This window comes from Thunnus albacares, chromosome 11 (genome assembly GCF_914725855.1).
Source record: "Thunnus albacares chromosome 11, fThuAlb1.1, whole genome shotgun sequence".
NCBI lineage: Eukaryota > Metazoa > Chordata > Actinopteri > Scombriformes > Scombridae > Thunnus > Thunnus albacares.
Window position 1 is genome coordinate 30,713,847 of NC_058116.1, and position 16,175 is coordinate 30,730,021.

Below are 16,175 nucleotides of genomic sequence, written 5' to 3' on the forward strand. Positions count from 1 at the left end.
AGCTCATAATATTAATAGGATTTTTCATGCAGGACTTTTACTTGTAGAGTATTTTTCTATATTTATTTAGAGTATTAACTTGTAGTTTTCAGGCTGTACTGACGCTGACGTGGAGAATCACCTTTAGAGAGAGAGGGAACAGTCTGAAGCTGAATGAAGCCGCTCTGCCAGCTGCTCTACTCAGATTCCAGAGAGGAGTAGATCCAGCTGTCCCGACATCACACGACGGGTCACCAACAGCTGCCACTACGCAGCGCTCCGTTAGTTAAGTTGAACAGAAGAGACGGTAAACTGATTAACTGCAGCTGTTCTTCAAACTCCACTTTAAATGTTTGTTTAGTTTTAAGATTTTAAATTCTTATTCCTCCGTCGTCGTCCAATAACTATTAAACAATGAGTCAGAGCGCCATGAACACACACACACACACACACACACACACACACACACACACCGTCCTGCTGCCAGAAACACTCACTAGACCACCGAATGTGGATTCATCCGCTGCTGAAAGTAGTCCCCGACAAACGCACAGTACACCTCCAGCTGTTTTATAGAATCACTGTTAGAAATGAGACTATATGTGTGTTTTTAAAGGCGTCGTCTTCAGCAGGAACCAGTGTGATGAGTTAAAGCCTTGTGAGTCCAGCAGAGACCTGCAGACCATCTGGTGAATCCTCTCTGGATCTGAAGAGACCAGTTCAGTGCTGGTTTTAAACTGACCTCCATCTGTTGTCGGATCCAGCTGAGCGACCGTGTGATCCGAGTGTAAACGCCCGGCTTGTTCCTTATAGCGCAGCCGATCCCCCAGCTGGTCGCCCCAACCAGCTTCCATACAGACGAGTCCTCGCAGGCCAGAGGACCTCCGCTGTCCCCCTGAGGACACACAGAGAGAGAGAGAGAGAGAGAGTCTTCATCACCCTGACAAAACCACCAGACCTCCAGACCTCCAGACCTCCAGACCTCCAAACCTCCAGACCTCCACCGCCTCATCAACACAAGACTGGAACTCAGAACAGTTCTGTGAACTTTAAGATGTATTTTAAAGTCATTTTATTGCTGTGAGGTTTTTATGGTGGCTTTTTATTTTACAAGTTTCCTTTTAAATTTAACTGTTAATTCCTGTAAAACAGTGAACAGAGACGGTGTTTAATAAATTCATTCCAGTTCATTACTTTTTAAAAAGGCCTTTAGTCGTTACAGCTCAGCTGAACATGTAAATGTGTAAAATACGTCTTTCTTAAAAACCTTAAAACTTAAAAGACTTCAACAAGAAAGTTCCTGAGAAAAAACAACTGCTTTATGAAACATTTTCTATTTAATTTGTAGCTGTAACAGTTTAAATTAAAGTCCAGACAGTGAATATATATAAGTATCAAGTCTCAGCTTTAATAGAAGTCGGTTTACATCAATATAGACGAACCTTTTAACAAACACCTGGTGCTCAGATTGCAGGGATTCAAAAGAAACTGTGAACATGGTTCTTTGTTAATAATATGAAGTGTTTGATTTCTGCGCTGCGGTTCCTACCTGGCAGGAGTCGGTTCCTCCCTCCAGGTATCCGGCACAGATCATCCAGGAGGAGATGAAGCCTTTATAAACCTCCGGCTGGTTGCAGGTCTTGGTGGAGAGAAGAGGCACCGTGGCGGAGCGAAGGACCACGCTGGTCTCTCCTGATGAACCCAGAGAGAAGCAGAGAGACACATAAAGTTATTCAGGCTGCAACTAAAGTTTCATCATCAGTTGAATCGATGAGTCGTTTGGTTTATAAAAAATTGGTGAAACATGTCGATCACTGTTTCCTAAAGTCAAAGATGACACTTAAAACAGAAAGAAAGCAGAAAATATTCACATTTAAGAAGCTGAAACCAGAGAATTTTAGTATTTTTCTTTAAAAAAAAGAGTCAAAACAATAAATCAGTGCTCTGACTGATGGCTGCAGCTGTAGAGTTATGATATTAGACTCAGTTTTAAACGTTTCTGTGGCTGACGGCTGACGTGATGAACTATAGATCAGCTGTTCACCTTCGTCCTCGGTCGCCCCCCATCCAGAGATCCAGCACATGGTTCCCTCCTGGAAGTCCTCGCCATGGTTGGGCAGACAGATGGGCTCCACGAAGCCTGCAGAAGAAGATCACAGTCAAACTATCAGACACACAAACAGCTTCGGCTAAAAGACGTCAACGTGAGAACGATGAAGACATGAAGAGATGAAGACACTCGAGTGACTCAGACGTCTGAAACACAGAACGACACCAGACAGAGAATAAAGGAAGATGAGAGAATATTTAATTTTCACCTCAAAACAAGAAGTTATTGCAGCTGCAGAAGTGATTTTTGGACATAAAGCAGAATCCAACATGCTCACCCACCAAGTATACAGTAGTGGAAAGTAACTTTACTACATTTAAGTACATTTACTAAAGCAGCTTATAATTTTGAGTCACTTGTACATTTTCTGCTACTTTATACTGAACTGTTTATCTGACAGATCAGTAGGATTTTAACGGATCTTTTTGTTCTATTGGTACTTTTCCTTAAATCAAGTCAGACTTTGGGCCTCAGATAAAACTTGAGCCTTGATTCCTGGATGTCTATAAGATCATAATTATGTTATTTGATCCCACAGACAATCAACAATTAACCCAAAACAGCCTGATATCTGTTTGTCATAACTTCAGATTACATCAGATACATAAAAAGGTTTATCTGAAGGTATTTATTAGTTTATGACTCTGGGAGAAACAGTCAAATTCCTCAAAGTTCTCGTATCTCTGAACTGTCTCTTTAACTAAATCACACAGTCAGGCTCTACGACGTCTCATTATGATAACTAATATGAGGAGGTGAAATCTCTGCCTTAAATAAATGTTTTAGTAGGTTTTCCACCTTTGATATTATACAGTATGTTAGTAGAAGTTTGTTGAGCTGCAAACCATCTGTATAACTTCTTAACTAACTGTTAACTGTTAACTGATAACTGTTATAAACCCGATGCAGAGTTTTATCTCCACTAAAACTCACTGAGTTCAACTTTCACCCAGTTTAGGTCGATATAACAGCAGAACGATACTGACTCAGTGTTTAGTTTGATTTCTTATTTTACACAAACTAAAGCTCGTTATGATCTGCTCTGTTTCAACTGACGTCACAGTTTATCACTAGTCGTTAATAACTTGTGTATCTTTTGAATGTCACATCGTTGTGTTGAAACATTGATGCAGTTTTTAGCTGAAGCTTGTTGTGTGTGACACTGGATCAGAATAACAGATCGATCTACGTTGTTATTGGTGCCATATCGACCCAAACTGGGTCAAAGTTCAACCTGCTGACACGAAGAAACACAAAGTTCTCCACGGAAATACAGAAAAACAAGACAAGAAGTAATCAATCAGTGAAAAGCAACTGTAAAGAGAGACAGGTCTGGAGTTCAGATGTAAAAATGTTCTGCTCTCTTTCTAGTCTCAGGTTTCTGATATTTTGTTCCAAAGTCAGTTTTAGTTTTAATTCTGGGAACCAGAACTAATCCTGAACCAGCCGTAGTGGTTCATACGATCAGAACGTCATAAGAAACATTTCTGATCAAACATGAAGCAACTGAACTTTGATATTATTTCATCTTCTCACAACAGCAGTTTACAGTCACAGCTGGATGAAAACAAACGTAGTGAATAAATGATGAAAACATCAGGAGACTGTAAATGATTAATAATTAAATTACACAGAAATGTCATATTTCACTCATGTTTTCTACATGTGAGCCAGTAGTGAGCAGTGGACGAACACGAGGATTCACTACGTTGGTTCTTTTGCAGATTTTCTGTAAATTCTGTGAAAATGTGATTTACATTCAGATGGAAACCCGACTGATGTGAGCAGAGAGTCATGATACTGATTAACATTTTCAGACAGATGTTCCTGGAAGACATTCTTGGTGTTGTTCACGTGAAAAAGTGAACAACACCAAGAGGTGGAGGGGATGTGTGTCGCTGAAGGGCAGCAGAGCAACGAGTCCCTGAACATAAAACAGGATGTGGGTGAGGAAGGAAGATGAACGCTGGTACCATTAAAGACGAGTGAGTTGGTGAGTTTCATCAGTGCGATGTCGTAGTCCAGTCCTTTGGGCCGGTAGCGAGCGTGATAAATGATCTGCTGCACGGCCAGAGACTGAGCTCCGTGGACCGGCTGCTCCGTCTGCCCCACATGCACCGTCCACATGGAGGGCTCCGCAAACCTGGACACCACAAAGAGTTTTATTTATATAGTTATATATTTGTTTTACATGTCAAGTCTTTATCTGAAAAGTAACTAAAGCTGTGAAATAAACGCAGTAGAGTGGAAGTATAAAGTAAATGTTCTCAGTTCCAGCAGTTTGTTTACTGGGCAGAAATCTGACTCCAGCTGTTACAACTTTAACTACGTGTGATGGAGCGTTTTTCTACGTAGCAGCAGCAGGAGTTACATCTGACACCATCACAGTCATTTAAACCTGCACAGGGAGGCAGGAGGAGGCGCAGGAGGAGGTGCAGGAGGAGGTGCTGCCAGTAAACAGTCCTGCTCAGTTTAATTCTTCATGTCGGTGAAGTTTCTGAAGTTTATCAGACGAGTCAGAATGATCTTAAAAGCTGTGATGTGTTATATACATGTGTTATATCACTATTATACGACTATACATATATCATACAGATAATGTTACAGTTTACAACGTAACTTCTCTCTCAAACCCCCGTAAATATCCCTCCGTCATGTCTCTCAGCTCGTGTTTCATGGTGAGACGTCATGTGATCGCTGCAAACTAATAACGTTCCTCTAATGTTTGGTCAGGTGTCTGTCATGGAGGAGATAAAGTATCTCAACTGACTTCCTGCTTTAATAAAAACAGATTAAAGTGCTCAACAGGACATTAAGTTGTTAAAGTGAACGCCAACATGACAGCATTTCATTCTGTTTACACATAAACACAGTAAATATAGTCAAATGTTAAATAAATATTCTGTCATTTTGCATTTACTTTTCTTACTTTACACTGTTATTGCTGCATTTACTTAAAGATCTGGTTTTATGGCCTTTTATTTTTATAAGTATGAGTCTATTTTAAACACATCTGTGACATTTTATTCACTAAAGCTGTTTAGTTTTCTCTAAATCCATCTTTCCTTACAGCCCAGACTCCTCTCTGTCCTCCAGCAGACTGTTTCTGAAGCTATTTACATAAAATCTGCATTATTAATGAGTCTCTACTCTGATTGGCTGGAGGTGTGTCCCCCCACCTTCCCCCCCCTCAGCCAATCAGAATAGGCCCTAATGAAAGCAGCAGCATGTTTACCTGCAGTAATGTCTGCAGCTGGAGATGTTAGACAGTATAAAGCATCTATGAAGCAGAGTCTGATTCTTCTGCTGCTCAGCTGAGACTCAACAGGAAGTTTCTGAACAGTGAGACAGCGAAACGTAGCCGGAGGTTGTTAGCTTAGCTTTAGCACAGATATATTATATTCCTTTAGTCCAGTAACAGAAAGAAACCATGTTTTAAAACTTCATCCAATAAGTTTAAAATCCTGCAGCGTCTCGTTCAGCAGACAGTCGGCTGTAAAACCACTGGCTGATAACGGAGGGAAGATTGTCTCCAAAAATGAATTTCAGACATTACTGATATAAATTTCCATCCTCTGGGAGGCTGTAAAGACTTTTTAGTGATGCAAACTGCAACTAAACACTCAGCGTAGCGCTGGACGGCGACGGGCTCATGATGAAGCTTCCTGCAGATTTGATTTGACTTCCTGGTGTGACGTAATAACGAGTAGGTAACGAGGAGATAGAAATGAGTAATTTTGCATCACAGGAGGCCCCAACATCACTCTGATCATCCCAAACATCAGCTCTTTAACCAGCTGCCTTCTTACACACCTGCCTGTAAACATCAACAACATCTCACGTGTGCGACTCACCCGTACACGCAGTGCGCCGCAGTGAGGATCCAGCGTGACGTTATGATGGAGCCTCCACACAGGTGTTCGCTGCGGAAGTGGAGGCTGACCTGCCAGGGGAACTGACCCGGTCTGGAGATGTTTCCTCCGACGATACGAGTCCTGTACTGAGGTCTGGAGCCGCACGCTGGGGGACAGACGTGTGCAGGGTCAGAGGTCAAGGCTTTAGTAAACATCAAACAGAGAGCTGCTTTATGTTTTACCAGTCAGTGAATGAAAGCAAACCAGTACAGATAATAAGTCCTACAGTTATTATTAAGTACTTGTCAGCTGTATTTAACCTCTAGTAAGATAATTCATCAATTAATGTGACCCAGATAAATATGGAATAAGATTTGTTTCATAATAACTGAACAAAATCCTTCCTCAAAGACAATTAAACTGTACAACAGTGATACATTTAATTACAATATTCTCCACTTGTCTTTCACTGACAGATTTCTCTTTTGCCGTCATTCTTTCAGTTTGGCTGCTGAGTTTTCCTGCTGTCAGGTGTTACAGAGCTGCGTCCTGATTGGTCAGTTACTTTTGGAGGGAAAAGTCGGTTCGGTGGTCTCTAAGTGCAACAAGTGATACGAAACTTAAAAATTCAGCAGTGAAACTGAAAAACGTGTGAGCAGAAGAGAAAATCCTGAAGCAGAGATAAACATCAGAAGTACATGCATGATGCACAAACACACAGCAGTGAAAACACACTCAGGATTAAAGCTGATTTATGGTCACTCGACACTTTTGATAAGTGTCACTCGACAGAAATTAAAGAGTCTGTGACATTTTCAATTCATGCTTCAGCGAAAGGTTTCAGTCGTCTCCATGGTAACCAGACACTATCCTCCAGCTGGCTTGTTTAGTTATATTATATCATCCTGACCAGGACTAATTAAACAAGGACGTTACAAGTTATCTAAACTTACAGACCAGAATATCAATAAGGAAGTTCAGTGAAAACTACAATCTCCATGGCAACGTTAGAAACACGACTCAAACACACTGTACAACAAACTATGATGCTGTCTGCAAAATAACTAAATCCTCCAGCTGCACGACGGTAAAGGAAAATGTTGAGTCACTGGCTGTTAACCAGCCTTTACTAGTACTAACAACACACCTACACACACACACACCTACACACACCTACACACACCTACACACACACCTACACACACTCCAACAACACACACGTTAACATGCTGATGCAGGAATAAATGCACCGGAATCTTAAATCCTCATGAGAAAAATAAAAAAACAGCACAACTGGAACAAAGATGAGTCTGCAGTTTGTTTTCTCACCCAAACATTTCAGAGTCGTCACCTTCCCTGAGCTGCACTGACTCTTACTGAGGCGACGCAGGAAGTGGAGAACAAATCACAGAAGAACCAAACAAACAGCAACAAAGTCAATAAAGATATTTGTTTCTTTAAAGGATGGTTTCACTATTTCTACAGAACATCAGTCAGGTGTCTGTAATCATTCCTCCTGTTCATACTGGATATTAAAAGATCCTTCAAATGTGCTTTTTAATGGAAGTGATGGAGGCCAAAATCCACAGTGTGTCCACACAGTCATTTAAAAGTTGATGTGAAGCTTCTATTCAGCTTCAGCAGTCTGAGTTAGTCATATCAAGTGGATATCTGACACATTTACAGTCTTTTTAGCATCAAATTCCCTCTTTGTGTTTCCTCGGACAGTGTTTCCCTGTTGAGCTGCAGGTGGAAGTATAGTAACAAAAAGAGGAACTTTGGCACTAAAAAGACTGTAACGTTGAAAGATATCTACTTGATTTGACTCATTTGGACGCTGAAGCTTCATATTAGCTTCAGATAAACTTTTAAATACATTTTTGCACAGAAGGAGGACTGTGGATTTTGTCCTCCATCACTTCCATTGTAAGGTCATTATGAAGGGATCTTCTAATGGTCAGTATGAACAGGAGGAATGATTACAGCAAGAAAAACAGCTTTAATGTTCATTTGGGCTCCTGACTGTTGGTTTAAGAGACTAGAAACACTGTGAAACCGTCATTTGAGTCCCCTTATTTAGCATTTATCAGCAGTATATAAACATACATTATATTTATGCAAAATGTCACTTGGAGTAATACACCAAAAACTAATATATACTGGTTTCTGTTAATAAACACTGAGTGAGCACTGGTCCTCTGCTGGTTTCATGTCCACTGTATTGTCTTGTACTATATTGTCTTTTTCTTGTTTTATTGATCAATGTGATTTGAAATTGTTGTTTGTTTTATTGTTGCTGTTGTTGTGTGAGACTAGCGACCAGTTTGTGGAAACTATGAGATAAATAATGTGCTTCATTCATCACTTTTTACTCAAAACAAAAACAAAACCAGATCCATAAAGAAGCAGCTGCGTCCGTTAGTTACTTTACACACGTCTTCATTCATTCAGACGGCGATGTGCTTCGTACCTGAAGCTTGTGGCGTTCTGGAGCTTAATGATCTGTGATTGGCTCAGGTTGATGGACACCAGGTTGTACTGCAGGTCCTGCTCAATGGAGGTCTGAGTGACGAAGAACGACTCCACGTACCTGACGAAGACAAAAAATAACGTTCAGCTCGTCAAACTTTCACCTGATAATGAGCCTCATGCAAGAAGCACAAACAGATTTACTCTTAAGAGGCACAAACCAGTGACTTAAAGGGGACATATTTATATTCTGGGACTCTACTGGAATATCTTTGCATGATTTCCAGTTAAAAACTCCTTATTTATCTTCTACTGGTCCTTTATGCAGCCCCTCAGTTCAGCCTCTGTCTGAAACAGGCCGTTTTAGCTCCTGTCTCTTTAAGGCCCCGCCTCCTGATGAGCCCACTCTGTTCTGATTGGTCAGCTTTCAGGAAGCTTCCTCCGGCTCCGGAGGCTACGTAAACAAACTATAGTAGCAGGATTACACGACTTTCTCCTTCTTTACAGGAAATGTCAACCTGAAATCAGATCTGAAATATGAGAGTGGACAACGTGAACAACACATGGAAACACCTTAGCAACCACCTTAGCAACCACCTTAGCAACTGAGGCTACGTAAACAAACTATAGTAGCATTTGTATACTACAAATGTCAACTTCTCAAATCCATCCGTACATGTTGCTGACTCACATCTGAAATATGAGAGTGGACGACACATGGAAACACCTTAGCAACCACCTTAGCAACCACCTTAGCAACCAAGGCTACGGAACGGCCGTGTGGACATGTGCAAACAATCTGTCGTCGTCACGAGGAGGAAGTAGAGGTAACGCTGCAAACGAAACGTTCAGAGCAGGTTGAAGCCCTGATTTTTGTCTTGCAGGCAGCATTTTTACATACATTCACCTCAAGTTTTGAAATTTTGATCATGAAACAGTATGAAAATTTACAGCAGAAAATGACCAAAAGCATCATATGTCCCCTTTAAGAGAATTGGCGGCATTCATCAATTCTCTCGTACTTTGAATTTTCTCTGATGTACGTTTCAAATGAACAAGTTCAGAGCTGACAGGCGCACTTCATTCACAGGAGGAGAAACACTTGTTTGTTTTTGAATTATAAAGTCTTGATCTGAATGACCGTGGAGTTTAAATATGAACTGACTAATGAGACTGACTTCATGCTCTGACCTGTCAGTGGGGCAAAAATATAAAGGACAAATGAAAATGTCCTGTTGATGGTGTGAGATGAAGAGTCAGAGGAAGACCAATGAATCATCTTATAACCATGAAGATTTGTGCCAAATTTCATGACAATCCATCCAACAGATGTCCAGACAGAAGCGTTGGACCACATCAGACCGGTGGACTGACTGTTCACAGCTGTTATAAACTGCTGCACAGCGCAGGAGACTCGACGTCAAGACAACAGGCTGACAGAATGGAAACAAAGGCAGAGACCTGGAGTATCCCAGCTGCTTGCAGGCAGAGACGCCCAGCCAGTTGTTCCAGTCCTCCGCGCAGACCGTCCTCCAGACTCCCCCCCTCTGGACCTGCAGGACCGAGCTGCTCCCGCTCAGACGCACTGACACACACACACACACACACACAGACACACAGACACACAGACAGACATGTTAAAGGATCAATCTCATGTTTGGATCCAAACCAACGATGAACTGATCTACTAACAAGTATTGTGTGCGTATCAAAGCCTGATGTATCTTATTCCTGGTTAGTTTGTTTAGAAACTAACTTCTTGTTTGAGAAATTTACTACATTAAATATTTCTAAAAGACCAGAACAAGAGTCAGGAAGAGTGAAGCTGAATCTCGTTCCCGCACATGCTCAGTGGCGTCTGCCTCAGCTCTGTGTGGGACAAACGCAGCCCTCTGATTCATTTGAATGGGAGCAGCATCACTGCAGAGATCTCAGCAAAACACGGGAAAAAGAGCTGAATCTGCCTCAACTGTTACTGTAAAGCCACGTCACCCGGCAAGGCGCCGTGTTGGCCGATCATGTACACGCAAGCGCACATTCCTGCAGGATTACTTTGTAAGGAGAACGCCATATTGGACTCTTTACCTCACAATCATCGCGGCAAACTGCTGTGTGGTGTTTTAGCTTCTGATAAGCCTTTAAATGCATTAATCTGTAGCTCCAACTAGGCTTCCTGGATTGTATATCATCATCTCACCGGTACCTTAAACAACACGCCAACACCAACGCTGCACTGTTTTAATGCAGAGATGATTTCAGTCTGGACGCCTGACACAGAACTACTCTCCAGAGACTGAAAACATGATGCTGTTATTAGTCTTTGGATCCGTTTCTGAACAAACTAACGTGTCCAGACTCTTCATGATGAAGGAACATGTGACCCAGTGCAGCGCTGTGACTCACTGACGTGTTTTTAATAAGATATATCAGACTTTGATACACACACAATACATGTTTTATACCATCGTAGTGACATTTTGATCTTCAGCACATCAAAAGACTGTTTGAAGGTTAAGACTTGGATTTAAGGTGACAGGTTACAGTCAGGTTGAGGTGATGCTGAATGCTTTATGTCAGTGTGTGGTTTGGGGTCAGTGTGTGTGTGTGTGTGTGTGTGCGTGTGTGTTGTTGTGTTTCTCACCACAGCCGAGCTCGTCCTCTCCGTTGTCACAGTGAATCTCTCCGTCACACTGAGCCGAGCTGCTGATGCACTGAGACGTCGAACCACAACGAAACTTCCCCACACAGCTCAGACCAACTACACACACACACACACACATATACACACACACACACACACACACACACACACAAACACACGCACACACACACACACATATACACACACACACACACACACACACACACACATATACACACACACACACACACACACACACACACACATATACACACACACACACACACACACACACACACACACACACACACACACATATACACACACACACACACACACACACATATACACACGCACACACGCACGCACACACACAAACACACACAAACACAAATACACACACAAACACACGCACACACGCACGCACACACGCAAACACACACACACGCGCACACAAACACATGCACACACAAACACATGCACACGCAAACACACACACACAAAAACACGCACACACACAAACACACGCAAACACACACGCAAACACACACGCACACACACACACACACACAAAAACACGCACACACACAAACACACACGCACACACACACACACACAGAGTGGTAAAATTGCTGGGAAACATCGGTAGCACCGTCCAATTAGCAGCAACCAATTATGTAAACAGGAAGTGACTGTAGCATCTCGAGCTGTCACGTAACTTCCAGAAATAACAGTTTTAGGGGTTGAAAGATAAAATAAACTTGACTGTTAATCTTTGTGAATGTAAGTGTGACTTTGTTTTATTTCTGTCTGCATACATGAGAAATATGTGTGTTTAGAAAAAGCAGTTAGAGAGAATTATGTGATTATAACTGATGTTATTTGGTCATTTAGTCTAGTTTTATTGGTTTTATTGGTTTTATTGGTTTAGTAATTTGAGGTATAAAGTGTTTTTTCTGTGAAATGGTCAGACATCTTGAACATGTTCCACCTTTTACTCTTCAATCTAAACGTCTCACATATTAACATATAAATATTAAGTAACAACTCATCTCTACTTAAGTAGTTTGTGTGGTGTAACCAGTTTTAATTTCTCCACTTTGTAAACATTGATGTTATAATGAAGTTTAAAAGTGTAAAAGTGTGAGTAAGCATGAAGAGATGTGAAAAGGTCTTTAAACTGATCACAGTGTTGGTGGATTATAAAGCAGAAAACTGCATTTAGTTCATTTCATTTGATACCAACTGTGAGGACAAAGCAGATATGATAAATAATTACTGTAACATTTTCTATTCATATTTGCATCAATCCTCACAATCAACATATAAGTGTTACATTATTCTCAAAGCAACATATTCTAGAAATATTACAAATTCTTTCTCAAATGGTTTTTTTTGAAAAATGTGTCATGTGTCTTAATATTTTGTGCACACACATTTTTTTTAAATGATATTTGATATTTTACTTACTTCAGTACTGCTGGATAAACTCAGACACTCTTTCACTGATTATTCTGCTTATTTGAGTCTATTTCAGTCCAAACCTGTTATAATTATTATTATATTATTATATTCTAATCTGTTCTACTACATCAGAGCGTTCAGCGGCTCTCTCTCACTTTATAACTTTATCAGCTTGTGTATTCAGCAACAGAAAGCAGCTGATTTGATTTGAGCTCAGTGTTTTCACAGATAATCATCTGATCGTCCAGCCGTGTCGACACCGACGCAGCTCCATTTGACACCAGTTACTCCCCAACACCGTCTGGGTGAGTGATCACTGCCAGCCGCTCTTCAGGAAAACAGTTAGCCTACACGCTCAGAAAGTATTAGGATTTAGTATTTTTACTTTATACACAAGCAGGTTGGATTTAAAGGAGCTATATGTAAGAGTACAGAAGGCTTCTTCATCTTCTCTGAGAGCAGTCTGGACGCTACAGTGACTCACTGTCGCCTCTTGAGGTATAAAGACGTATTACAGGACGGCTGGTGCCATTCTTACATATAGCTCCTTTAAAAATAAACAAAGATAAAGTTAAAGTGCTGACTTATAGCTTTAAGGTTTGAGGCTGTTTGAGGGTGTTTACGTCCATATGGAGGAGAATAATGTCTGCACAGACACTGTAAACAGTCTCAGGTTCATTGGCTACGGTCTAGACCTGCTCTGTGTGAAAAGTGCCATGAGATGACTTTTGTTGTGATTTGGCGCAATATAAATAAAACTGAATTGAAATTTATTTGGGGCATTTAGTGTGTGCATTCATGTTTGTTTGTTTTTATTTAACTGTGTTAACTTGGTTGTTGTTTCTGTTATTGCTTATACTTGTGCAGCACCTTGTAACCTTATTATTATTATTACTGTTATTATTAATAAACATACAGACTATGGACCTCCAGAATGTAAAAATACTAAACATACATCAAAATAAATAAGACATTCTGACATAAACAATCATATAAATAAATAAATAGAGTATAATGTATAAATTGACTCATAAATTGTATTTTTTTTGTAAAATTGTAAATTTATATTTCATTATACCTATAAATACTATACTATAATATCACTTTCTATAACTGTAGAGTTACAGAGTCATCAGTGGCCATTCAGACAGTTATAAGTTAGTAATGAAAGACTCTTTGTGTTTTTGCTCTTCATGTGGCCGCCGAGGATTTCAAGTTGTCTAAAAGCACTTTAACGAAGCTGATGGCTGATTGCTTTTGCTGTTATAAACTAATTAATTAATTAGTTAATTATTAAAATAATCACGTTTTTAATGAGTGATATGTAATGTGTCATTAACTTGCTCAACACTGAAGATCAGACTGAAGCCAAAAAAATCCCCAAACAAGCATGAAGTAAAGATGGCTGCTGACAGCATATCAAATATGATAAATAGAATAAATATTAAATATGTCCCGTATAACAAATTCCAGATGATTTATGGTGTAAAATAATTAAAATAATATACACATCATCAGTCTGTTTTAAGCATGTTTACAGTTGTTCATCATCTTCACTGATTCAAAGTCAAATGTAGTTGCAGCTTTTTGCCAGAAGTCTTATTTTATCTGAATGAAAATCCAACATATGGACGCTGAATTAGAGACATTATGTAGAAAATATGGAAGCTAGAAGCATCGACTGAATGTTTACTGTACCTCCTTATTTATTTATCAACATAAGAATAAGTTTTTCTTATTATTTGGGTGGTTTGTGTGTATTGAGGAGTGGGTATAACTATTATTATTATTCTTTGTAGATGTCTATTCATTAAAACACTTTGATAAAACAATCACTGTGTAATGTTTGTTTGCTGTGTATAAACAGGTTAATGTGATGTAACTGGAACACCGTAAACGTGTCAGTGACCTCGTACTCTCTGACTACAAGGTGTTTGCGGGATCTAAATTGTATAACAGGTAAGAGCCGCATCAAATATTGATGAGTGAAGGCCGTCGTCCACGCTACAGCGGCTCCATTATCGGGAGTCCCTCACCTCCGAGGCCGATGCCGAGAGCCAGAGCGACGACCACGATGACGCAGGAAGCGATGAGCAGCTCGAACCGGTGGGCCAGAACTCTGCTCTTCCAGCTTTTATCCAAGTCGTCCTCTGTTAACACACAAGAGTTCATGAACTGATGTTTTAACCTGCAGGACTATGGGATGAAATTCAGTTCATAACCATTAATGACACAAAACACACAAAATCTAAAATTTAGTTGAAAGTAAATAAAAAATAATTTTTTTTCAGTTTTGTACCACTTGTTTGGAGACCACCGACCTCCCTCCAAAATTAACGAGCCAATCAGGACGCAGCTCTATAACAGCTGATCACACAAGAGCTTTATGGCACAACTGACAAAATCAGAACCAAAATCAAAAAAAAGAGAGTTGTGTTTGATCTTTGGGAGATTGAAACTAATATAATTCAAAACAACATGAGCCACCAACAGTTCAAACATCAAATGATTTATATAATCTATAAAATAAAATCTATAAAATGTGTCGTTTCTCTCAAGAATGTGACGAGTAAAACTGTATCTGTGACACTCCAAGTCCAATAATTCCTTCTGAAGACAAACATCTATAAAAACAGCTGACAAATAATATAGTTTACATTTTTTTAAAGGCTCAGTAATTTCCCTAAAACAACTGGTCGCTCTACTTTTTACCAAACAAACAAAAGTAAATAGTGCAGTTGTTGGGGACTACTTTCAGCGGCGGATGAATCTACGTTTGGTATAAACTACAGTGTGTGTTCATGTAATATAATATTAAAATGCCTTTTTAACCCTCTCAGATCACATCCCTGGTCATGCTGTGCATCTATTTGACAAAACATGCCAAAAAAAATACAAAAAAATCAATTTATTTGTATTCTTATATCAGTTATATATTTCTTCCTGTAGAACTAAATATGACCTGTTCTTACAAAGGCTTGAACCAACCAATGTCAACCAATCATATCATGGCATCCACCCATCAATCAATCTTTTAACGGCTCAGAGCTCAGAGTCATTACGACGCTCAATGTTACGTCCCGCCTGTCTGTCCTGTTTGACCTTGAAAATACGTCACGATACGGAAGTTAGATACTCTGGAAATGTGTCATCTGGACTTTAAAGTTAATAGTTTTTAGCATGGATGGTGCATTAGTGCTAATTAGCAAATGTTAGCATGCTCACACGCTAAACTAAGATGGTGAACATGATAAACATCACACCTGCTGAACACCAGCATGTTGTCATTGTGAGCATGCTAACATGCTAACGTTAGCAGTTAGCTTGAGGCACTGAAGCCTCATAGAGCTGATAGCACGGCTACAGACTCTTGTTGGACAACAGTGGAGCTTTATGGTACGATGAATAATATATATCAGGCTTTGGATACAAAGAAAATACTTGTTAGTGGGATTATTTCAGTGTCTTTGGTCTTTTTCTGACTTTTGATGACAAGAAAAATATAAAATAACAGCAGCTTAACCCTTAATAAACCAAAACACACTTTAGAGTTCAAATAAAACCCTCTGATGGCTCCTGTTGAAACATTATATCACTAGAAAGTGATTCATATTTCACAAATATCCTGTTAATACACACACACACACACATTTATATC

The 16,175-nt window shown here is 39.9% G+C and overlaps 2 protein-coding genes across 3 annotated transcripts in view; both read right to left on the reverse strand.

The window, feature by feature from the left end:
* Positions 1-16,175, reverse strand: part of tmprss3a (transmembrane serine protease 3a) — a gene marked incomplete at its 5' end in the record, with an annotated part of 20,415 nt that continues 4,240 nt past the window's right edge. The window contains 10 exons of the mRNA XM_044366561.1: positions 1-874; positions 1,529-1,671; positions 2,024-2,119; positions 4,063-4,232; positions 5,944-6,109; positions 7,273-7,319; positions 8,414-8,533; positions 9,874-9,997; positions 11,054-11,170; positions 14,554-14,667. Of these exons, the coding sequence (XP_044222496.1) occupies positions 605-874; positions 1,529-1,671; positions 2,024-2,119; positions 4,063-4,232; positions 5,944-6,109; positions 7,273-7,319; positions 8,414-8,533; positions 9,874-9,997; positions 11,054-11,170; positions 14,554-14,667 (1,367 nt within the window). The remainder of the gene's footprint in view (positions 875-1,528; positions 1,672-2,023; positions 2,120-4,062; positions 4,233-5,943; positions 6,110-7,272; positions 7,320-8,413; positions 8,534-9,873; positions 9,998-11,053; positions 11,171-14,553; positions 14,668-16,175) is intronic.
* Positions 8,951-16,175, reverse strand: part of fgf9 (fibroblast growth factor 9) — a 20,025-nt gene continuing 12,800 nt past the window's right edge. The window contains exon 5 of one of the 2 annotated variants that reach the window (XR_006406172.1): positions 8,951-8,997. The gene's annotated coding sequence lies outside the window, so the exon portion shown is untranslated. The remainder of the gene's footprint in view (positions 8,998-16,175) is intronic. The other variant, XR_006406173.1, reaches the window with a different exon arrangement.